At 38.3% G+C, this 26,111-nt stretch overlaps 1 protein-coding gene across 3 annotated transcripts in view; it reads right to left on the minus strand.

Moving 5' to 3' along the window:
- ralgds (ral guanine nucleotide dissociation stimulator) overlaps positions 1-22,819 on the minus strand; it is a 56,272-nt gene extending 33,453 nt beyond the window's left edge. Inside the window, exon 1 of one of the 3 annotated variants that reach the window (XM_015403431.1) lies at positions 22,205-22,819. In XM_015403431.1, coding sequence (XP_015258917.1) covers positions 22,205-22,225 — 21 coding nt within the window. In that variant the 5' untranslated portion in view covers positions 22,226-22,819. Of the gene's footprint in view, positions 1-4,143; positions 4,517-11,003; positions 11,154-22,204 lie in introns of those variants that run through there. The other 2 variants (XM_015403430.1, XM_015403429.1) reach the window with 2 other exon arrangements.
- Between the last annotated feature and the right edge of the window lie 3,292 nt (positions 22,820-26,111).

Genomic DNA, 26,111 nt, shown 5'->3' on the forward strand with positions numbered 1-26,111 from the left:
TTAAGATCAGGAGTTTTATAAAAAGCTGAAAACTTAACCTCCAGGAGATGAACTTCTGATGATGTGAGGGATGTGTAACATATATGCCTTTATTGGCCAATGTGTCTCATTTTTAAACACATCTGTATTGGTTCGCCAAGTAGAGTTTATTTTCCATCTAGGTTTTGTTTGTAGAGGCGGTCACGTGGTACAAGTCTGGTCAGTGTGTGACAGTGATAAGGATGCATTGCATGTTTGGGGTTTGAAGCAGAGCAGGAACATAAGGGGAGCAATTATTTATTCAGGGTGTTGAAAGGCTATTAGAATACTCTGAAGTAATCCCAAGCTGTAAAGTAATCAGTTTGATTTTTAATCAAAGACGCTGATGATCAGAACTAAGTAGAAGTATTAATTTATGAATCATGCCACTTATTTGGCTGCTAATTATTGCAGGAATAAAAAGAGTTTTCAGCTGGATTGTTATAATTGTACAGAAATCAGGGAGAGATTCATGTTTCCTGCCACGTCGTCTCAGACGGACAGCTCCTGAGGTCAGCCGTCTGAGTCGCTTCATGTTGCACGAAGCCGGGGGTCTGGAATGACGGTAAAACCCAATCAGATTATTGTCGGGAAGAACTCTTGGATCCTGTTTTAGGTGCAGAGATCAGTTTGCTCAGCAGACAGGAGAGGCAGAAAACGTTAACAGGATCTATTTGAATAAAATATTGGCGTTTCCCCCTGAACTTTGAAACGGAAACTGAGGTTGGGGAGCATCTTCTCCTGCTCAGAAACCATCAGTCACACACTGCAAATATGTGCATTATTCCTTTATGTAAACAGGTAACAAAATGTGCCCACTGAAAAAGATGATTTCTGTTTAAAATGAGAAAAGAAATAATGTCAGTGTCTTATTTCAAGTGAATAACAACAACTTATCTTATTTCAAGGGCAGGAATACTCATTCCATGGAGAGATCATCTGAATTAAATGCTAAGATTAAGGTCAAATACACTTAATTTAGGACACTTTTTTACCTATAATTAGATCGTTAGATTGTCAGACCTTCAATGTGGCTCCCACATCAAGATCCTTAACCCTAGGTTGATCCCAGTGTGGCGGAACCGGCTCGCTAAGGGATGACTTAAACTACGTTTTTTTCCCTTTTCTTTCAATGTTTTACTAAAAACGAAGTACCAGCTCGTGCTTTGGTCACACAAAGATTAGAGAGTCCAAAAAAGCTTAATGTTTTTGTTCCAAAAACACAAACTCCCTTTAAACTAACTTAGACTCAATAAACATTTTCACAGCTCTTCTTCAGTGACAGACTGCTGCTATCTACTGTAGATGCACAGGAGGAGGGATGTGCCCAGAATTCAGCTACTGAAATAAACATTTAACACTGAAACAACTCAGCCAAAATTGTGATGATTTTCAGACAACTTCCATTAATTGATGTCATTTCGCTGGCTGTATATACCGACTGCTTTATTTGGTGGAGGGGTTCGTTTCTATTTCTGTTCAGATGATTTTAGTTAGTTTGGAAATTGCTGTTTGGTTTGGTTGAGGTCAACTAGTTTGTTGTATTTGGTTGATTCATTTATTGTTGTTTGTCAAATTGTCTGTCTGAAATTGTCCGCAATAAATTCATTCAATCATTCTGCGACAAACTTCTCCAGCTCGCAGAAACATCAAGCGTGTGAATAAAAGAACTGAAGCAAAAAAGTGCAGGTAGAGGAGCAGAGTTTGTCAGAGTTGCGCGTGCGGCAGACATGCTTTGAGTGAGGGGTGCGAGTTTAAATGCTGTACACTGGTCTCCCTGCAGGCTCAGGTCAGTGACACAAAATGCCATAGAAATCCAAACGTCACCATCACCGTTCTGAATATGACAAGAATGTGACACAGAAAAGGAAGCTGACACAGAACTTGTTCACTCTGTCTGTGGAGGACATGATTGAAAGGACAAGAACATTTCCCAGTGATTCTGCCACAATAAGGGCTACGGTCACACTACAGGCCTTGATCCGATTTGTTTGCGTTGCGACTTGTATGTGATCTCATGTGTGAACTGCAGTGATACAACTCTATTGTCCCACATGCGCAGTGGAAGACGCAATGACATCCCAAGCGCTACCATCCATGTTTACGGAAGTAAACATGGATGGTAGCGCCGAAGCGCATCTAGCGATCTGTCCCAACTATAAAAATACGATCTTTTCTAGATGGTTAAACATCTAAAACAGATTGTCAGGTATTAAAGTCATTCAGGTTGGATGAATGCGACATGGCCTTCCAGACACAGGTCGCATTCAGGACCACATAGCCAAGCGGCCTGGGTCGCATTGGAAAAAATCGGATCTGTGTTGTTCAGACAACCATGAAAAGATCAGATCCAGGTCGCATATGGGCAAAAAAAAAAAGATCGGATTTGGGTCACTTCAGGCCGCAGTGAACGGAGCCAAGGTCTCAGTGGTAAACAGATATTTTGGTACTTTTGTTACTGAATAGTTAAGTTAGTGAACTGCTTTGAGTTTAAAATATAATATGATTTTTTCAATAGGGTTAGTACACATCATAGGCAAAAATAGTAATCTTTTAATATTAAACATAACTTCTTCAGCCAAGAATTTTCATTTCATCGCATGCCTACAAAGGAGCATTATTGCAGATCCTTCCTCCCTATAAAAGCTAATATAAAACTCAATGTTTGTATCCACTCTTGCAGATTTTGTGGTTTAGCCACAAAAACAGGTTTGCACATTTCTCTAAATCATGCTACACTGTTGCACAAGTCTTCCTTTTTTTTCATTAGTTTTTTTTTTATTAACTAAATCACAGTAGTTGACAGTATTTACCAATCAACAGTAATTTCTCATGTTGCACAATCTCGTGTTTTTTGTTTCTTTGCATTTCTAACCCTTGTTTAAATCTACAGGCTTCCTATTATAATTAACTTTTCTGCGGGGGTGTAAATTTCTCCAATGAAGCACTGGACGATTGAGACTTTTCTATAACTTTTTTATTCTATTATTTTATTAATCCAGCACTGTCTTTCTGTACCACTTGTACATCTTACTACTACCTACTTTTTAAAGTTCTTAAAGGGATTAAGTTACTGAAATTCTGGTTTAGAGCAACATACTAATCAACAGCTCTATTGGTCAAAAGAAAGAAAATGACTAAGATAGCCAACGTAAAAATATTTCATGTTTGTTCAAATACTGCCAAAATGTTACTTTTATTTTCAGGTTCTCTTTTGTTCTTGTATCCCATCAGAATATTCTGTCCCTGATTTTTCAAAGCTTTGTTTGTTTGCCATCTGCGGTGTTCGGCCATTTTTCAAAGACCACAGGCTAAATCCTGCTGTGTGCAGGGCTGCACCGTGCATGGTCGTGGCGATATTTGGTTTACATAAAAACTGTGAACGATGCATTATCTGTTTAAAATAATTTCTAGTTGCCAAGGTTGCATATTCAGCATTAATAAGACATCCATGAGATGCTAACAGCCAACAGGGCTTATAGCAGCCAATATCCTAAAGCTCCCAGAGAGAGAAGGGAGGGATAATTACAGCAATCCAGTTTCCTGATTTAAATCAGACCCTAATCTACAATCATTCATTGAAATACAATTATTATCAGGTTTTTCTTAGTTTTATTACCAAATATACAAACTCAGGAATGTCCCTCAAAGGGCCCTTAAGGAGCACCTGGTTTAACCTTCTCAACCATAACATCTGTATCATCTGTAACATCTGTAACGTCATTAGATTCCTGCCCTGCATGTTTTGGATTCTTAAAATGCACTTTGTTCACATTGTTGGTTGGTTAACAAACTTCTGCAGTATTGATAGAAGATGTTTCGTTTGAATCAGGCATGATGACGCACAGAAACATGTAAAACAGGCAGGGCAGTGTGTCCTGGGGAGCAGGGGCCAGAAACGCCGCTTTTAATGGCTGATTTAGAGAAAATTGAACAGGAGGCTTCAATCAGCATGTAAATATGAAACAGAATCATCAAGCTGCTTATTTAGTAAATGAAACAGCGCATGATTAGCATTTGGTCCAGGTCAGGCTTTCTCTGGGTCTCCTCAGAAAGACATTTCTGCAGCTAATCTAATTAGGTGAAAGATTCTGTTTGAAAAAAAACCAAAGGAAAACATCCAACCTGTGTGTCCGATCTCTGGACCGGATGGTAATAATCCTCTCTGTCCAAGCAGCAGGCGCCACTTCTGCCCAGCAACCCGCAGCTCCAACGGCCCCAGCACCGCATAACTGCTTGGATCAGAACCGGAACCACGGGATCCTGAAGCTAAGACCCATCAGGGATCCCACTCCCCTCGTCGCAGATTGGCCGAACCCCCGCAGACGCTCGGCTCGCGCGTGTTTACTCTTCCAGCTGTGTCAACAACACAAAGAGCAACACTGGGAAAAAATTAACTCGTTCCCAGAAGACAGAAGGTGAATTAGGAGAAGTTCTGTGAGCCGGTCCATTTCTGAAACCTTCAGGGTGAGTGTCAAACGTTCACATCAACAACACAGACTGCCAGCTGCTTTAAGACTCTAGGAAGGAGCTCAGGTAGAAAGCGAAAGCTTCAGATGAGGCAATAGAATGAAGGGAACTTCCTTATTACTCTAAACAGGAATTCACCACAAAATACCAGCAGTGGTCGGTCCGGTTTGCCAGCATTGTCTGGAGCGTAGAAATCCCGGTCATCACCAGCTGTCATAGGACTGGCACGACAGGAAGGAATCAGAAAAACACCAACATGCTTTACTCCAGGAAATAAATAAGCGACACATTAAAACACCTTTGACCCAAACAGAAACACTAAATCTGCTGGTTTTATGCTCCAACTCAGCTCATTTATTCTTTTTTTTTTTTTTTTTACTGACAACAAACAAAAGATAAAAGGGGAAATATTTAGATTTTAAAGAAAAAATAAGTCCTCCTTTATTTCCATTCTCCTTCCCAGCAAGCAGTCGTCCTGATCCTTTGAATGTGTCCAGAAAGCCTCTAAAAGGTTTTATTTTCTAGACTTTTTGGTTGATTTCATTCATTCATTCATTCATTTCTAAATAACTAACAAGTGGCATCAAAACAAGAGATAAAACATGTCAAGCATTAGACTAGCACTGAATGTTTCCCTGTATGAAAACACAGAAACAGAGCTGAGTTTATTAAAAACAGGAGCTGCATGTTTTTAGTCTGCTATATAATTAGAGCTTTGTACACGTCTATATGAAACATGAGCGTTCTAACACAGAGGAATAAAAAAATGTCTTTATTAGAGGGAAACACAAAATAAAATAATTCAACCTGACCAGAAAATACTACATAAATATTTTCAGCCTAAATCGCTGCTGTTTCCAGGGAATAAAAAAGGGAGAGAGTCGAACCGTAACGTGGAATCTGGGTCACCAGAATCCAAAACGCTAATGGTTTCAGTATCAGAGTCAAATAGGATCCAATTTTCAGGCTAAATAATGAGATGTCTGGTTTGGTTTCTTCTCCCCTGATCCTCTGCTTCACAGAGAGCTTCAGTCCCTGACAGAACCACATGAAGGGTCCTGCTCACATACAAAAGGCGGCAGACAGAATCTGCCCGTCTGAGTCGCCTCTAATAGCTTCTGGATTTATTCCCGGCTATTATTACAGCCAGCAGAGCGATTCAGGTTCTCCTCCCAGGTCCTGGCATTTAAAAAGCTTTCTCATGCCAACTGCAGCCGAGTGAGAAACACGTACAGCTTTGCTCCGAGGCAACCTGACAACGGTCACCACGGCAGGGAGCATGGTGGACTTTTTTTTTTTTATCCAGACTCTCTTTAAATAGATTGTTTGCTGGGAAAAATCTGAGCACATCTTCAGTCATTAAGCATCTGTAAATGTATCCAAGGTAGCGTCTGATTTATGTTCAGTATGGTAACAAATGAGGGGCAATTGCAGGTTCTTTCATGTACTTTTCATAGTGTGGGCTGAAATTAGGATCATAAATCTGATGGATTTTCCATTTAACTAAATGCTTTCATCGTCTCTAATGTATCTGCATCAATTTTTTAGCTGATTAATAAAAAAACTAGAAAGAAGAAGGGAGCAGAGTTTGCCTCTTCAGCTCAGTAGGAGATTTGCCACTGTCTGTTATCTTCTGGCACACCTTCCCAGCCCCGACATCATCTCCAGTGGGTTTCTGCCTCCCCAGATCACCTCTACACCCATCTGTACAGCTGCTGCCACCTCCCTTTTCAATTCCCCTGAGTTTAAACACACCTAGACCTATTGTTTGCAGCCAAATAGCTTTTTTTATGCCGCCTTGGCTAGAAGTACTCTATCTCTCGCTGTATTTTTAATTTCTTTACAGATACAGGAAGTCGTTTTATTTTTTATTTTTGTTCAAAAACTAAAATAAACAAGCTTAACTTCAGGGGCTCATTATTTCTTGGCAAACTTTCCTCCAAGACGGCGGCTGCAGAGTGTCCTCGCCGAACATTATCAACGGCTCTGCAGACATCCGTTCATTTCCTTCACATCTCTGTGCATCGGAAGCTGTTTTATCACCAATATATTAAAAACTAGTTGGGGAAAGTTGTCTGAAGTCATTTAGGGTCACATCTTTTTTTTAGCTGGAGTAGAGTGCTCTCAGAGGAAATGAATCAGAAGTTTGTTTTTAAATGTTTGATTAATCCAGCTGACATGTTTCTGGCAGTTAAATATGAATATGAACTCATCAGGACTGCTGCACCACCCCGCCATTACCAAGCTTTTTATATCCACCGCAATTTATGAAACACTATCCCTTCACCCAGTGGACACATCTACATTAACACTTTCATACAGAAAATGAATGCTTTATGACAATTTTGCACAAAGCAATGAAAACACTCAGTCACAGCTTTGCTTAAATAAGATTGCAATTATTATTGGTTTTTAAGTAGAAAGTGTGGTTATGTAAAAATGAAGTGTTAAGAACAAAAACTTCATAAAGTTTCATTTCCTTTTAGCTTAGCTAAGACATTAGCCTATTATACATTGGATTTTCCAGAAACTTTTAGCACATAGCTGGTATTTCCTGACCCTCTCAGCATTTTGACCCAATTCTACTCAAATGAATATAGCTTCCTGTATAAAAGGTCCTGGGTTTGGGAAAGGCCTTTCACAGTAACTGCACACCAAAAATGGAAATCTAAATAAGTAATTTTTGATCAAATTAAGTGCATTTTTTTCTCGAATTGAGGAGGTAAATGAGACACTTTGCCAATGCAACAAGAAAATTTACATTTAAAATAAGAAAAAATATATATTTTTTCTTCTTATTTCAAGTATATATTATCTAATTATTAATTTCAGGAGTAAAAATACTCATTCCATTGGCAGATCATCTTATTTACCTGCTCAAATTAGGCGTAAATACACTTAATTTAAGAAATTTTTTTACTTATTTCTAGATGTTTTTTGCAGTGTGTTAATGACTCCATCATATTTAAAACAGGTTAAAAGATTACATGCAGTGCTTTTATTACCCAAATGGTGGGATGTGGTTATCCTCTGTCTGGCTTTGTTTGTTTGGCCTTTAGTTTGTTGTTAGCGCCATTGGACTGGATGCATAGTGCATTTTTTTGGCAAAACTTCCCCCTACGTCATTAGGCTGATTTAAACACATTTCTGGAGCCTTTTAGGGAAATGGAAACAGGAAACATGTTAAGATTCCTTTTTACCCTGATAATAATTTTAAAAAAGCAACCCAGTTTCTAGGTTCCACTTAAGGTATCAAACCATTTCCTGTATGTATTTCTGTTTTCTTTACTGTCAAACGAATCATATTAGTGCCAAACAAATATTTCAAAACATGTATGTCTAACAGTATAAATTATGAGTATTTATAATAGCTTATTTTGGTGTTTAGTTCCTCCCGTGCCAAAACCCTCAGCAACCAAAGTGACTTACAGTAAGGAGGATCTATTTTTTTTTTTATTACCTAATGCCGTTACTGACCACATTATGCAGAAGTTCCTTCAACCTAAGAAAAACCACCATTAGTTCCTCTCTCCTAGGCCACACGTCGTCCGTCACCACACTGCAGAGATCATCTGCAGCTTTTAACAGAGCATTGTTCAATGGGAGAACAGAATGGTTCGACCCTAACCAGCCCATTTATTTCAAAAGCTCTTAAAAAAACATGACTGGACTAAGATGCCCCAATAAATAAAATAGAATATAGAATAAAATAATTCCCTACTTTCCAAAAGTGTGAGAATTTATCAGCAGAAAGAAAGAGGAAAGGGGTTCACAACAGAAAGTTGACAAAATAACATTGATTAAATGAAAAGTGAAACTCACTAGGGGGAGTTGAACAAAATATGCAAGATTGTACTTTAAAACAAAAGACAACTCACAAAGAAATGAAAAACTTCTGCATTGAACAACAGTGTCAAGGAACTGAGTTTGCTGGAAGGAGTGATGGTTATAAAGTCTTAGAGCTGCTGGGAGAAAGAATCTGTGATAACGCTCCTTTGTGCATCGAGGATGCACCAGTCAAAAAGGTCTTAAATCACATGTAAGAGGGACAAAATGAATAAAAATAGTTAATACACTGGAGCTATAGATAATTTTAAATGGTTGTGGTCTAAACAAAGATTAAAATACACTGACTTTCTGTGGGTTAGGATAAGTGTGTTTTTTTTTCTAAGAAAACATTACAGGTTTTACAAGACCAAACTGCTCCCCTGGGTTTATAAGGCATCTTTGGGATGTTTAAAAGCCTCCAATCTAAGAGCCAACACTGGCATGTGAAGGTGAGGCAGCTAAGACAAATAAAGTCTAACACCATTAAGAAACTTCACATTTAACAGAACTCTAAAATGGATACCTAACTAAACAGGGACTATGCAACAAAACAGAGCTATGTCTTCTCATTTGATTGTACTTTTTAGAACTCGTACAAATTATCATATCAAACCTGAACGCTTTTCAGACAATGTTCAAATGTTTTCCTGAGATCAGAACTCCTCCGGGGTTGTTTTATGAGAAGACGCTGCTCTTTATTTCAACCCCCTCACCCAGTTTGACCCCATTACAACAACCGACCCACTGCAGCGAGAGCAGGAGACTTTTTTTAGACCCCAAAGAAGAATTTAGGTCACCAGAAACGCAATCAGGTGTTGGAGCGGAGAGATGCCGAGAAACAAACAGCAACAGCGTTTGAGAAAACTGCTTCATCAGACGTGTTATTCCACTGCGGTGCTGCTGGAACAACAGCAGCCTTCACTCAGCGACTGCCTGTTTGCCAAGACATAGATGTTAGAACTGAACATCAAGTTTTGGAGCCCCATTTCTGAAACCTAACAGCACAGAAACGCACCACTGCTCAGGGTTTCACATGCACAGACACATTTGGTGCTTTTACAGTCTCCGACTTGCTGGTTTGATTAATTGCGGTTTCCGATTTGAAATTCAAGTAAGTTTGAAACTCATAAAAAACAAACAGTTCAAATTACTCTTAGACAAGCTGGAGAAACAGAAATACTCGCTTTAAAAGTGAAATATCCACATCTCGGTCTAAAAGAGGTCTAATAATGATGCTATATCACAGTGTGAATCACAAACTAGACATTTAATGGACGATGGAAGCACAACTGATGATCGGTGCATAGAGACAGGAGGGGTAATTATCTAAAAATATTGAAAGGAACATTAGAAAATTGAGGACCTGAAAAAAATAAGCGCTTTAGATATAGACTAAACAGCAGTTAATAGAACAGAGTTATTATCATTAATCTGCAGGAGAGAGAAGAGGGCTTTCTTTGTCTTTAAGAGAAAAATGAAAGAAATGAAATAAAGATTTGATCAAAGGTATGAATATTAAAGCCTTGTCTGTGGGGAGATGCTTGCCTGCCACCATGAGCGCAGACCCACAAACAAACAAGATTTACTTTAAAAAGGAACAGAAAGCAGGCGGCAAGGGGCAAACATCTGCTTTCAAGTGAAAAAAAACTCGCCTTAGATGGCGATAGATTTCTAAAACCCAGAGGATGGTAAATAAATGCAAAATGCAAGAACCTGAAAGGCAGGCTGAGGTGAAAAGGTCAACTGATAACAAGGAAGGGATGCAAACAAGTCAGAACTTTAACCTCTGACCTGCAGAATGATCACACAGCTGCACAACCATTTGCTTTCACAAGGACTGCCAGAAACCATTTACTGCTCCAGAGAACTGCAGATCATATCTGCTGTGTGTGCCAGTGTAAACTAGAAACAATACCGGACAGAGCGGCAACCAGGGAGCCACCACCGTGCAACACACACACACTCCATCTCTGACTACTTTAAATAACAGGCTGCTTCATCGACAGGCGAAGGAATCAAACACCTGATCAAAGTACAGCAGCACAAAACAATAAAAAAAGGAGATTGTTTAGATGTTTGTTGCTTAGAAACGCCGGAAATACCTGCAGATTTAATCATCTCTAACATGACAAACTAAACCACACCACTGAGCCGCACACTGACACAAACTCACCGACATATTTTCATAACATAAACACTTGCTTTGTCAATGACTACTTGATATAATGGGAGTGTTTGGGGATTTTTTTGTTTGTTTCTTTCAGATGGAACGACAAACTGTTGGTTACACTCTGCATACATTAAAACACACATCACAAAATATGACGTCCAATCTGACAGAAGCACCACAGGATAAACAGCGTAAAATGTTAATGTATGTCTGCAGATTAAGGAACCTTTTAGGTGAAAATCGGTAAAAACTCCGACACACATCCTCTACGTCAACAGATACTATACTGCTGCACATGAAAAGATGCACAAAACAAAAACAAAAAACTGATGTAGGTTCTGTTTAAGCTGAAAAACGCAGTAGCTCACACACACATTCCTGCGTCTGAAAGATGTAAGGCACACACAGCTTCAGAGAAATATGTCCACGCAACAAAAACAATGCAGGCAGACATTAAAATTTAATGCCAGCTTACAGACACACAGCCATATCTCTGCAGAGCGGCGCCGGAGCTCACCAGGTCGTCCAGGATGGTGACGGGGAAATCAAACATGCACATCTTGACCGGCTGAGCGAGCGCTCTGTGCAGGCTGAACAGGGACCTGGCTTCCATGCCGCACGGTCAACACACCCTCGGCTGCGTGCGGCAAACATGCACTGCTGGGGAAATGGGGATGATCATGAAAAGAAGAAGAAGGGAGTCCCCCGAGCTGGGTGTTATATCACAGAGCCTCTCATTAAAAAAAACTGAATCCGACTGAGAGAAAGGAGAAGGAACACTTCCTTCACAACCGCTCATCTCCCACCCTCCCTCTTCCTCCTCGCCCTCCTTCAGCGGGGACCGTCTCAGCTGTCAGCAGCTGCTCTTTCCGTCTTCTGGGGGTTATTGCCCAACAGCTCAGAAACCTTCAGCTGCGCGTTTGCTCTCCGTCCAGCCTGAGATGCTGCGTCCACCAGTAAAAAGAAGAAAAACACTCCGACTGAAATGCAGCAGGTGCATGTAGGAATTCAGGTCTGCTTCATTATGCTGCGGCCATTTAATCAAGGGAGGAGGACCGGCTCTGTTCAGTCGCCTGTGTCAGCCCATTAAAGATGAAGCAGGAGCGAGTGCTTCTGAGGCTGGTGGAGGGATCCGCCCCCTCCTTCATCAATACCTCCAGGAAATTTGAAGGCTCATATTCGAATGCATCAGACTTCATATTGAAAATTGTTTTCTTCTCCTTCTTATCTCCCGAGAGGCTCCAGTGGAGTCTGAAAACCCACAGAAAACCAGGCAGATCAATGTGTCAGACATTCCTATGCTGCATCAGTGCACACATGGATTTATTCCAGAAGTGTTGCTCCCTGCATCAAGAGCCAGAAACTCAAACAATAAATCCAACCTTTTAAAAAAAAAAAAAAAAGAGAGAGAGAGAGAGAGATGTGGAGTCGTTATTAAAGGTATGCATCTCATCAAGGCAATTCCTTTTCCAGCTGCAGTTTCTGTGCCAAGAAACGCAGCAAAGCAATGGAAAAAAATGAAGAAGAACAATCCAGAAGAAAGGCAACGGCCCAGAAATCCAGAAAGCTTAATTTTCCTTTGCTTAAAGCTTTTAAGAATCTGGAAGAAAGAAGCTGCTGAGTAACTGGTCGCTATGGTGACTTTCACTTTTGCTGGAAAGCAGAAAGGAGCCCACAGCATCACTTCTCTCGTGAGAAACAAAGACTTAAAGCCTAAAGCAAACTGTCATGGTGTGAAAAATGTAGAAATCTTAACATTTTAACAGCTGGACCTTCTGATGTCCATCAAAAACTTCAGTGTTTCATAACAGAAACTACAACTTAAAGAAAACCTTTAATTAGACAGTAGAAAGTGAATGTGACTGTAATGTAGGAAGTAAAGGAAGAGAAGAAAACGCTGAGAAACAGGTCGCCATGGTGATTCCCATCTCTTTATACCTCTGTCTTTCAGCAAACAGAAATGCAAAATACACATAAACTAGAAAAGCACTCAGAGAGCACAGACCTCCACAAAGAAGCACATTTTGCCCCATGTTGTGACTTAAACTTAAACTCACACATGATCCGGATCATTACCAAATTGATCTAATAATTATTTTTGTTTAGAGCGTCTACCTCCTCCTATTTGATTCTTTGCACGTTTACGTTTTTACTACTCGCTTTAATACAATTTGTGTGTTTTTACAAGTTGGATTTTATATATTTATTTCCTTAATATATTGTATATAAAAATTTCCAGTATTTCCTTGCTAATCTATTTGTGTTTTCAATCCATGATCTCCCCTGGAACTGACTGGAACTGACTGTTTTTCATTCTTCAACCTCTATTTGTGTCTGGGGGTCATTTAGAACGCGTCTCCTGCGGTTTTGGTGGGTTTATGACCATCAGCCTTTCATTAACATCTGGAAATGACTGTGGCTGTATGAAAAGAGCCTATAAACAAAGGTTTGGTTGATTCACCGCTAAGTTATTTGGAGGTTTTTGCTGGGAGCTTTATGAACTCCAAATAGCAGCAATAAAATAAATGAAAGTCAACACAAGTCAAAACATTTTGCTGGAGATAAAACTGTGGACATAAAGTTTAATTTGATTAAATTCAAAGATGCTTTATTGATCCCAAAGGGAATAGAATAAACAGTATTGAAAAAGTGTCCAAATATGTAGCATTTAATGTCAAATTCTAAAGAAATGAAAAATAAATATGTAGCATTTCATATAAATAAAAAAGCCTATATTGCACTGTTAAAAGCCAAGCCAATCAGTTACAGTCCAGCTCTCTGGACTGTAAAAGTGATGATGGAGAGTAAAAGCTTCTATGTTAGCATTTTATATTGATTACAGGTCTGAATTAGCAGAGCTTCAGGGATCAAATCAGATATTTTTCAAATAAATATTTAATAATGTTTTTTATTTTTAGGAAATTTCACAAAATTAAAAGAAACATGGAAGAAAGTCTGGACGTGAAATAATGTTTACTGTAGTCCAGGTCTGGCTGGACTTTATGTAGATCAATCCATGTATAGCCATTAAATGGGATTGTACCACATCAGGAAAAAAACTCCTTTGCTCGTACTCTACTAAATATAACAAAGATAACTAACCCAAATTTTCTCAACTCTTCCAATATTTTCTTTAATACCCACCGCACTAAAATATATAGGTGGTAAATCCAACTAATAAACAGTTTTTACATTTATTTGCCCAATATTTGTCTTTTACCTTTAGGTTTGTTTCATTATTTCTTTTCTTTTATGTCCTGCAAAGCATTTCAGATTAGCTTTTGTATGAATGAATAAACATGTTTTTTAAACTCGGGCTCAAACAAATAATTGGCTTAATAATGGAAAATCAACTACTGTAGTAATCATAGCTAATTTAGTAGTTTAGAGACACTAAAACAAGCTTTTAGCTGAGATAGCAACCCATTTAGATCAGTAATTATACCAAAATTATAAATAAATATATATATATATAAATATTTTTGCATGATAAAAAACTTCAGCCTTCATTTGCTCGCCTCCAATATCCCCAATGCTTTTCTACGCCCTAAGAGAGATGCTGCACTATTAAAAACATGAGGCTTCTCCCCAGCGGCAAAGCTTTTAGCAAGAACACCTACGGGTGTTTTCTTTTTAAGATTTGTTTTTATCATGTCTGCAGTTTTGAACCTGAAGGCCTAAGCATATGTAGGTCAGACAGCTTTTAACCCAAATGGCTTAATGATGACAGAAAAGGAAGTACAGGTTTTTGATGGGGTTTTTCTTTGCAACTTTTTCTGAGCTGCATTTGCACTTTGTTACTGGAAACCTCTGAGGTTTTATCTGTTTTTACTTTAGCACTACTTTGGTTTTCAATCATGATCTTACAGAACTCTATTAGCATCGACATGTAATGTAATTATTAGCCGTCTGTGGTTAAATATGCATAACAAAAAGGAACATTTGTGGCTTTTCTTTCTTTCTTGCACTCTAAGCTAATATTTGCATCTTTACAGGACAGTTGGTTTGAATAATTTAAGCATGTTCTCACTCTGAGTTCAAGCTCTCGGTCTTGAAGAATTCAGAAAACAAAGGCTGATCTCAGCCTTCCTTCAGATGCAAATGATGCTCGTCGTGTAGATTTAAAAGTACTCCGGCGAGTGGAGGTTAAATGCCACTGCTTTAGGAGAGGAGGAAAAAAACAAAAAACACAGAGGGACGGTGGAGGGAGAAGACAGAGTGAAGCAGCAGCTGAAGGGAGAGAGCGAGAGGCTCTGAGACACCACTGGGAACTGCTTTCAGATGCAGAGGCCGTCCCACGGCTGAATGCTGCGAGAGAGCCGCTGTCATGGAAACACGGAGGCAAAGCCGGCTCTTCGTTGGACTGCGTCAGATCCCTCCCCCTCCTCCACAGATCCCCAGCAGCTAGGACAGGAAGCCAGAAACTGACCTGCAGGTCCGCTTCCTGGCCTCAGAAAGACGAAGTGTCTGGAATCAGAACATCTATTCTGCTTTAAAACTTCCTTTGCACAAATCTCAGCTCATGTTACTGCAGAAAGGTTTAATATTACACCATTCACTTCCCTCCAGAGGTACCATCTATGTATATCCTTGTTAAACACCACCACATCTCAGCCGGATCATCCGCAACAGACCAGAACCCTGATGTGACTTCAGAAAGCATCTATGGGAGGAAAACAGGCCACCTTAAATCAGGGAAATCACACCAACGTGAGGAATAACTGATGAAACCATTAGAAAAAGACAGAGATAAAGGAAAACTTGGTAAGAAAAAGCGACACATCCGCAGGGCGACATAAAGGTTTAACAATCTATAGTATAAGAAGACATTATAGATGAAAATACAAGACTGGCAAGAGCAGGTAAAAAAAAAAACCCTGATAGGAAGGTTTATGGACTGATGAGACAAAGAAGAAAATTTACTGAATCACAAAATGTCAACCTTTGAAGAGAGGTTCATCTATGAACACCGTATAGGTAGCGTCTTGTGATATTTTTTTGCACAGACTGGTTCATTTCCCCAGAAAATGTAAGAAATGGAAGCAGAATCCATTAAGAAGTCTATAAAATGTCAGAGATCTATCATCATCAATATAATCATCCTGCATCATTATCACTGGGGGAAAACAGGTAGAAGGTTTTCAACTGACAATTCAATAGCTAGACCTAAACCCTTAAAGGGAATGTAAGAATAAGAAATAAGAATCAGAAACAAACCCAAGAAACACAGAAGAAGAATATAAAACCCTGGTGATGTCAGCAGGGCACAAACCTGTCGTACAAATGGACTAAAGTCAAATACCAAGAAACCTAAATGTTTTAGCATCTGTGCAACTTCAAATATATTAACATTTAAACTAAAGCTGAAACAATCAGTCGGATTCCTCGATTATTGAAATGATCATAAACTAATTTAGTAATCGATTAATCGTTAACTGGAGTATAGAGACTCTTAAACATGCCTTTAGCTGACAGATGGACCCACTTAGAGCAGCTGTTGTACCAAAATTGTAAAAAAAGAGAAGATTAAAAAAAAATTAAGTCCAGGAAAAGATGAAGATTTACCCAGTTCAGAAAACACCTATGGGGCGAGGCACAACACCCAAGAAAAAGGGCTTTTAAATGACAGGCACCCCCTAGTGGTGACAGACGAAGATCGCGGCAACAAATCATCACAGCAAATAGAAAGAAAAAAAACAAAACTAATCAGCAGCAATAGTGAGCATTTGGAAATCAGCCTCCACTTCTTCTTGCTTACAGAAAAAGCAATAAAACAGGTAAAGCCAGCGGCTCCAGAAACGTAGAGAGCAGCAGGTTCAATCCTATTTACTCTCAATACTGTAGTGAAGATGCTTTGTTGTTTTTATTATGTTTATTACAGGAAGATGCTTTCCTACTGGAGATTAAATCCCATTAAGATACATTTTCCTGCAGCGAAGACAATCAAAGCAATCCCTTCATTTATGAATAGAATGTTTATCATCTTTCCCATATAGTAACAGATATTTTCCTTTAATTGGACTACTTTAAGATGGCTTTAAAACACATAAAAGATGTCTGCTTTAACTGCGTAAAACTAGAGTTTTTATATGAAAGTGTTCAAAGGGGAATATTGCAAACAGATATTTAGTTAACTGCTTTCCGTTACACACAACAAGATAAGGTTGCTGTTTTAGAAGGAGTTCATTATTTGATTAGAAGTATACATTTCTCTGGTTAAAGGTTACATTTCTTTGTTCTTCTAAACACTGAGGATATGGCTGTACAGTCAGTCTATTAATTCAATTGGCAGATCATCTTATTTGCCTACTCAAATGAAGGGTAAATACACTTTCGAGAAAGTTTCACTCATTTTTAGAAAATTTCTTTCCAGTGTACAAAACTATTTCATATTTCCATCCCTATTCAGCCCTGAAAAATCCATCATTCTTTAGATTATTTCAAACTTTAAATTTAGCTTAAAGTTTAAATGAACTCATGCTGGCAAAAACTCTGCTTTCCTATTGCTTTTTCTTACTTTATTAAAATACTTTTGCAAAAAGAATTAAGATAGCAATAACAAGTATTATTTAAAAAAAACTATAAGGAAACATTTTCTTATGTTATCTCAAAACACAAATTGTTATTTTATTCTATTTTGTTAAAAGAAAGATAATTCCTCTCCATGTAAACGTGTAATATGTTTTCTTTTTAAAGTATGCATCTAAAGATGTCAGACAGAGATGAAAACGACCTAAATCCTACTGAGAATTGAAATTTGAGAGACCAGGTATCAGCTGGCATCAAACTGAACCATAAAGCGTTACAGAAAGTGAATAAAACAAATCTCCTTAGAAAGAACGTTTGTGTTTTCCAGCCAAACAGCCAGAAAAGGACCAGCACTCCGCTCCTGCTCTCAGAGTCCTCCTTCAGGCAGCGCACTTCAAGGACGAGCCTTTCCTATCGACACACAGAACTAATGTATCAAACCAAAGCAGACGGAGAAACCCTGAGGAAGAAAGAAAATATCACATTCCATCAAACAAAGAGGGTCAGAGATGCTCGGAACCAAGGTCCGAATGCATCAGAAGGAAACAGAGACACATTTTAATCTCCAAATCCCACAATAACTGGAAAAAGGCCGACAAAGAAACATTTTGGGAGGAGATAAATATCAGTAAGAGCAGCGACAGGAAGCAGGATTTACACAGAAGGGACGGGAGGAGAATGAAAGGCTGGAAGCTGAGCGAAACGCTGCGAAGTCTAACAAAGACCCAGCACTGACCTCTAACACAGTTTCATCATGTTTACTCCATTCTTCACTGACTAAAGAGTCTCATTCAGTGACATCCAGAACAAGTTAAGCAGAATAAACCTGGATTTCGCTAATTTACACAAAATCATAGTTAACATTAGAGCCTGCTGCTTAGAAACACTTTTACTGGATTAGCTTTTTCCAAGGTTACTTAACAAGCAAGATGAATTATTGTGAAATTTGTGAATTCACAAACCCCTGAAATACATCTTTCCAGAAGCCAACAGATGCATGAGGAGGAATACAGAAATGTTTTGAACCAACGAAATGCAACAACATTTATAACGTTAACCAGAAGCATCCAGCAGAAGCAAAACAAAGATGGCTGCTCCCTTATTTTATTTGGAATTTTCATTTTTGAAAAATGAGCAAAGGGAGATTATTTATGCCTTTATGGATGGGAAAGATATCAGCTCGTTCCACCCAAGCGGATTTGGTAAAAGTTTGGTTTATCAGTTAGTTTATTCCTGATTTGTGAAACAAATCGTGGCAGCTGCTAATGCTGCTGTGATTGGCTAGAAGCTTGACATGGGAGGCAGGTTCCACTTAATTAGCCATCAATTCAAAGAATTTTACAGAATGTCCCTCCCTTTTATAAACACCTTCTACAGGAGCCTTTCCAGCTAAATAACGTATAAAATTCAAATTAAACTATACAGATCAATCCGTATTATTCCAGTTTACCTCCAAGGTTAAACATCATAGAACAAGAGGTTTGTTGGAGAAAAAAAAAGGCAAGAGTTAAATGTCTTAGATGGAACGCTTATCACACATTATTGGATATTATTCTCCTGAAATAAATATAACTTATTTTTTAAATATGTGTAAATGGCGTAATCTTCAGGGTACCTGTCGACTATTATACTACCGAATAAATGTACAAATGCACAGATTAGGCTCCAAACATCCGTCTTCCTTTATAATGCTTTTTTGAATTTTTCCTGATAATAAACTCCGTGTGTGCTGGGTGCAAAAAGAACCACGCCTTGATTGTAACATAGATGACCTCTAAATGAGACGCTGAAAATCTTAGTGAACTGCTATTTGCTGCATTATCAGACATGTGTACCCGACATTGAAAGGACTATACCCACATCTTCATGACCTTCCTGCTCACAGAAGAATGACCAAATAAAGGATGGATTCCACAAAAGCACAGGGGATTAGACTATACATCATTAAAAAACTTAAGGTTTTTTTTTTTTTTTAATGGTATCCCTTAACTGTTTGGACCGCATAGACATTAAAATAAAATGCCTCTCTGGTCCAGATGAAGGTGATTCTTATCATAGTTTCAGTATGAATATTTATAAGAAGGTGTAACGACAGAAAAAGATCAGTCATTAAAGATGTTTGATGGTTTTCATGTCAGATGTCATTCTGGAAATTAGAAGGATTCAACCCTGAATCCCCCACATTCAGGTCAAAGACTTTAACCAAAGTGGGACTGAATTGTTTGTTTGAGAAAATGAAAAGTAAATCCTTAAATTATTACGTTTCCAGTTTGAAAGTGGTTAGAAATGTGTGTTTTATTCTATTTAGTGTTGCTGTCTTTTAAAGGAAAGCTGTGGATGTTCTTTTATCTGGATTATTGATGGCTGCACTTGTTGCGCCTAACATGGCCTTTGTGAAACGAATAAAGCCAGGATGCACTGATCCCGATAAGTCAAGCCTGGCTTAATCTCTCATCCTGGATTTCTATAATCTGCTTGAGCGAAACAGGCCTCAGAGCTTCAGATAAAATAAACATTCTTCCAGACTGAGTGAGAAGCCTGCAGTTCGATTCATTCAGCTGAGAACAATCAGCTTTTCTACTGCACAGCAGAGACTCAAACATTAGGACTTCCTCCAAAGATGACTGCATCATTACACATCCACTCACAGACTGTCTGCATGCTCTGAAACAAGCATCACGACATTAAAAGAACCTTCACAGTTTGGTGAAATTACACCTTCAGGGTTTAAGGTTAAAATAAAGGTTGTTTTTCATTCCAAAGTCTGCAGAAATATTACATTTCTGTCTCAGACCGCACAAAAAAACAACTAAAACACATTAACCATTCATCACTAATTATTTTGATTTTGTCAGTCAGCTCAATCGCAGTCTGTTGTTATTCAAAAATGGAGAAAAATATGGAAATTAATTTCAAATTAGAATAAATAAACATGTAAGATATTCATCAGCACCAGAGGGATCGACGTTCATCCACACAGAGCAGAGAATCTGAAATCCCTCTGTAGGGTCTCAACTCATTTTCCTCATGCTTTGTATCTAATCTGATATACAGGCTGAAATATATCCCAGGATGCATCAGGGCAGCTACACACCAAAATATCCAACACCCAGAGAAACACACAAACACATCCCAGGTAGGAATTGCTTTCCCTGGAGCAAAACAGGAGCACGGCTGCATCAGTTTTCACCGTCACCGAGACGGGTCTTATTCCAGAAGAGCGACCCCACGACTAATTAACAAAATGTTTCCCTAAATAAATAAAACCGACACAACCACACGTCCTTTAAAGCATGAGTTTCCTTTTGTTTGTGCTGAGAGGAATGGAGCTACGCCTCCTCTCCACAGTGAGGAGGTCCTGAGCTGCACCAGCTGGAGGACATCAGAACCATCAGAGGAAGAGACAAACTATACTAACTTAAAGAGCATGCACGAGCCCATTTTTCTACGTGCACGCTCTGTTTAAAAGTTGCTGGTGCATTGCTCGTACAAGCTTAAATTCCAAAAGATTTTTCTACTATGTCAGACTCACCACCGGTAAGTGAAAATGGGGATGAGCACTTAGGACGGCATTACATAAACATATCACCAGAATGATTGACAATTAGGAGGACCATTTATTTAGATGATCCACCCGGAAAAACAACATCCTCCACTATACCTTTAACTCACTGCAGAAGCTTCCTACTAATATAAAGATTGATTCTAACATTTTATTTATCAGGGATTAATCATACCCTTCGGGTCACCAGAACCCAATTCATTAAATGTTCCCAGAACTAGACAAGGAAGAGAACCATTTAGGCTACGTTCACACTGCAGGCCTTAATGATCAATTCAGATTTTTTTTGTGAAATCACATTTTTTTTGCGTTGCAGTTCATATTTCAGAATACATGCGATTGTATGTGATCTCCTGCGTGAACTGCATTCCTATCCTAGTAGAGGACATAATGACATCACAGGCCAGCCTGCTCTGTGTTTATGGAAGTAAACATAGATGGTAGTGCTGGAGCATGTATAGTGATCTTTCCCAACAATATGGTTAAACATAAATACTCCTATCCGCATCATTGTCTGCCAGAGTTGTTGTTTTTCTTGCTGCCTTTGTGTAGCAAGATGCATAATAGTGACCTTTGTCAGCTACTAATGGCGTTCAGGTCGGATGAATGCGATCTGGCCGTTCAGGTCGCATTAGAAAAGATCAGATTCGTATCGGATTCAGGACCACATAGCCAAGTGGCCTGGGTTGCATTGGAAGAAATCGGATTTGTGTTGTTCAGACTGCCATGAAAAGATCAGATTTAGGTCACATATGGGCAAACTATGTGGATTTGGATCACTTCAGGCTGCAGTGTGAACGTGGCCTCAGTTACCTGTTCCTGGGATCCAGATCCATCCATTTATTATCTCCCCTCATCTAAAATCAGATCATAGACATGCTGACTCTTCCACTGAAGCAGCAGAAGCAGCTAATTGTTAAAAAACCAAATGCTAAATTGCGCTCTTAGGAGCCAACTTACCCCTACAGTGGTGAGGGTGCTCTATATGTGACATTCTTTTCTTTTCACCCCAAACACTTCAAAAAGTCTGTGCACACCAATGCCTCACCCCATTGTCCTCTTAGCAGAGGACCCTCAGTTGCACCACTTGCATTAAAAATTCTCCCTCTTTTGGTCAGGATCCATATCTGATGACCTCTGATGAGGATCTAGATTTGGTAAATCAAGAGCTTCTCTTTTCGCCTCAGCAGACAACACAGAAACTCACCAACCTACATACTTTAAATCCCCGACAGAATAAAACCACAATCCAATCTGAAACAACCTTAAAAACCTGACCTGTAGAAAAAAAAATATTAATTTTGCCCATTTATTAATGATCACCATCTGTAAAAAAAAAATGGCTAATTGATGATTACATTAACCTATAAACGTGTTTATCTTTTTTTTTATATTAGAGGTATTAAAGGCAAACACATGGGAGGGACCAAATGTCTCTTTTTCAGTATAATGTCTGGAAAGCTTTAGACAAAGATCCTACTAAATCAAACCCGTAACAATCTAAAATGTGATCAGGCTGTTTTATTTTTTACAGCCTTTATCAGCAAAGCATGTGTGTAAATATGCAAATGATCCAGATGAGGATTTAAATATGAACCCGCTGACTTGATGCTCTGCTGCTTTCTTACCTGTTTTTCCAGCATGATCATTCTTTCACTATCATGACCTTCATGGAGCGGCTCCACCGTCAGGCACACTCCATCTCTACCAGCATCTCCACGGATAAACCAGAGGAAAAATATAGAAAAGATAAAGGATAGAAAATAGGGGAGGGAAAAAAATGAAGGTTATTGATGCTCGCGGCTAACTAGCGGAGCCGTTGGGAGGCTAGAAACCCGTTAGGATGGTTTCTCCTTGACGGGAATGACTCCAACATGTCTTCACGTCAATAAAAAAAACGCATTAAGGAATGTTTTATATTGAAGGGGAAACAATACAGCGACCAGAGCGGGGAGAGGAGAAAACAGCCACCGAGCTAAGGGGTAGCTAGCCGGGCTAGCTTTAGCCAGCTAATCCCGGAGAAAATCAGAATTTCATTTGTCTCCTCCGAACCACATCCATTGTCGCTCCGCTGCCTTCCTGTCACACTCGAAAATATACGCGGAGATGCCGTCCTCTGGCCTCGGCTCCTCCCGACAAGCCCTCGCCGCTTACGGGCATCTTACAGGAGGAGAAGATGGTCCGAGAAAAGGGAAGAGGAGATGCGGGGACCTTTAATGGATGCTGCTGCTGCTGGAGGAGGGGGTCTTTGCGCTCCCCCTGCTGCGGTCCGAGGAGAAGCTGGGATTAACGACGCTCGTAAACGCATCGCGATGCGAGCGTTCCGATATGGCAAGCCAAAACTCCGTGAACCTTAACGCGCCTCAGTTCATTTTATCTCGGGTTTACATATTTAACAATTTACAGCGTTTTGAATTAACGTTACAAAGTAAAATAGTAAAGAACCAAACATCTGAAGTAGGTCATGATGTTTAGATGTTCATTATAGAGTAGTATAAATCCATCCAATTTCACTTTTAGAGATTAAACTCACTTTAAATAAATAACACTTCTTGTAAATATAAAATAATATATTTTTTGTAGATATGTTTATTAATTTTTGTTTAATAACAGCAACATAACATAGAACACAAGCTCAGCAGTGCAGAAAAGATAAGATAATTTCCATAGAGTCCAAATATATTTATATTTTTAACAACTTCATTTCAAATATAGTCATTCATAATTTTAGCCCAATTATCGCTTTTAAAATAACGGTAGCTTATTTATAATCATTGAAGATTTACTTACAAATATCTTGAATTTTATGTTTTTTGCTAAACTAAATGAAAGATCATTTTCAATATTTATTTAATGCGTTCTCTTTCTGATCTTGTTTCCTTATTTCTCTTTAAAACGGATTGACTACTTTTTTTTACTTATAGTTTTTTTTCTATTACATTACTGCTTGTTTTTTGTCCATCAGTTTTTAAGTCAGTGAAGTACTTTGTCTTTTTGTCATGTCGGTGTAATAAAAGTTTGATTTAATTTATTTGAACTCGTAAACACATGGCATTCATGTTTTATGGAGTTTTCTAAAGCTTAGAAAAGACTTTGGAGAAATTTTAAGGATAATTTGGCAGAAAAACGAGGTTGTTATTAAATAATAGAATATAGTTTTGTATAATATAATACAATCTAAGGACAATGCATTAATAAAATGGGTGGAATCTAAATAAAATAATTTGAATAAATGAAAACAAACAAAAATAGATTAAGTGATTGTACAATGAGGGAAAATTAGCAACACACATATACAGAAATCCAGCAGTTTAATTAATGGGCTGGGATGGTGTTGATGGCTGGGTCCCTGAGCAAAAACACCATTAATCCCACATTGCTCCCCAGGTGCCGCACAATGGCAGCCCACTTCTCCCCATGGAGAAGAGTTAAATGCAGAGAATAAATTTTGTTGTTCTGTAATTGTGACAGCGTAATGACCAAAAAAAAAAAAAAAAGCTGGGGAAAAAAACTAAAATCAAAGCTGCTGCTGAATGTTGCATAAAATAGGGTTATAAAAAAAAAAAACTGAATGTTGTAAACTGTAACTCATTGTTACAGCCTGCTGTTACACTCTGAAGCTGTGTGATAACTTTTACATTTTTCATTTTCAAAATCAGTTGCACATTTCATATATTTTCATTAGCTTGACTTTAAGTTACCGGTAGCTTTTTGCAGTACACAAATTTAGTTAACTTTATTTGTCAGGTTGTTGGATTTTTTTTTTGTCAAAATGCAATTGATTCATTTCTTTTTTTCTTTGAGAGTCCAGTTTCCTTGGGATCTGCTGGTGGAGGGCTGCAATGAGCTCCAGCTTTCCTCAATTGGCTGTTGCAGGCTAATCAGTGGGTCAAGCCATTTGTAATGGGAAGGGATATTTGTTTATCATTTGTTTAAATATTCTTTGTTTGGGTAATTTTGTTAATTAGTTAAATTTAAAATTTTAGCGTATTTAGTGTCTGGCCAGTGTTTATCTGTTTAATTACGTTTATTAGTTTGTCAGTTACTCCCCTTGTGTGTCAACAGAGGTCTGATCAGCCACCATTTAAGTTTCCCTCATGTCCTGTTTGTTAGGTCAGTTTGTGCTTGAGTTCTTTATGTTAAAGCCTGAATTGAATTCTGTTTTGTTGACCTCTGTTTTTGGGCCCAGTTTATCTTTTTTTTGAACATTTTGGGAATAAATTAAGACTTTTTTTTTTTTTTAAGATTTCAGTGGTTTTCTGGCTGGTTTGTGCAAATCCCTCACACTCATATAGTCATATGTTTACATTCATCACTAGTGCTTAGCTTTTATCACTGCTGCACTTTAAAAAATGTCTTGAGAGCTGTGCTGAACGGAATTTCTTTTTGTATACACTCTGTGTCTAATAAAATGACAAAGTACTGGTTTACCAAATACTGAACCTAAGTTAAGTTCAGTATTTGGTACAACCAGTGGTGGACGAAGTACTCAACAGTCATACTTGAGTGAAAGTATTGATACTCATAGTCAAAACTTACTCAGCTTCAAGAAAAAGAAATACCCAGTCAAACATCTGCTCAAGTTAAAGCATTTAAGTACTCACTTTGAAAATACTTAAGTATTCAAAAGTGCATGCATTTAAACGTACTTAAGTATTCAAAAGTGCATGCATTTAAACGTACTTAAGTATTCAAAAATACAAATAAAATTTTCCAATATTAGTACAATATTAGTAAAATTACTCTCAATTTTGAGAGTAATTTTAAAGAACCTGTAACTTACAGAAACCACCTGATGTATTGATGTGTAGAACCACCTGCTACAGATTCTACACCACCTGGAAAGAACTTCAGTATAAAAATGCCTCAAAAAATAAGGACAGCTATTTTGATTATTGTTTGTTATTTTAAAACAAACCAAAAAGAAAACTGGAGTTTTGATTTTTCTTTGCACTTTCTCTGTGGAATAGAGCTTAAGGTTGATATTACCACAAAGATAAAGCAAACTCTGCTTTGAGACTCATCCTGAGCAACTTGGCCACATGGCAACAAGTAAGGCCGTAATAAAATGTATAAACTACAAATAATATCAGCCCCGAGTTTCTTGCGTTTGTGGAATTTTAGAGCTGCTCTCTGCCATGTTGAAATAGCATTTCAAGAAAGAAAAACAGCAACAGCGGATTACAAAGCTAAACTGAACCAAAAGGAACTATCAGTTTCCTGGAAATGGAGGGCAGTAGAAAGTACAATAATTGACCTTGAAATGTAGTAGAGTGAAAGTTAGAAGTACCTCATCATAAAATTACTCAGTTAAATTAAAGATACTAAAAAAAAAGTACTTAAGTAGAGTAATCAAGTAAATATACTTTGTTACTTTCCACCACTGAGTAGAACCTCCTTAAGAGGAAAGCACATAACAATTCAGGCTGGTTTATTGACTGGCAGATAATGCAGTCTACTCAGTTGGGAAGTAATTGCTGAATGAGACGGATCGATCGACTAACGTCCTCTACTGCACTTCACTTCTGTGGACCA

The sequence above is a fragment of the Cyprinodon variegatus genome, unplaced genomic scaffold, assembly GCF_000732505.1.
Source record: "Cyprinodon variegatus isolate N-32 unplaced genomic scaffold, C_variegatus-1.0 Scaffold1497, whole genome shotgun sequence".
Lineage (NCBI taxonomy): Eukaryota > Metazoa > Chordata > Actinopteri > Cyprinodontiformes > Cyprinodontidae > Cyprinodon > Cyprinodon variegatus.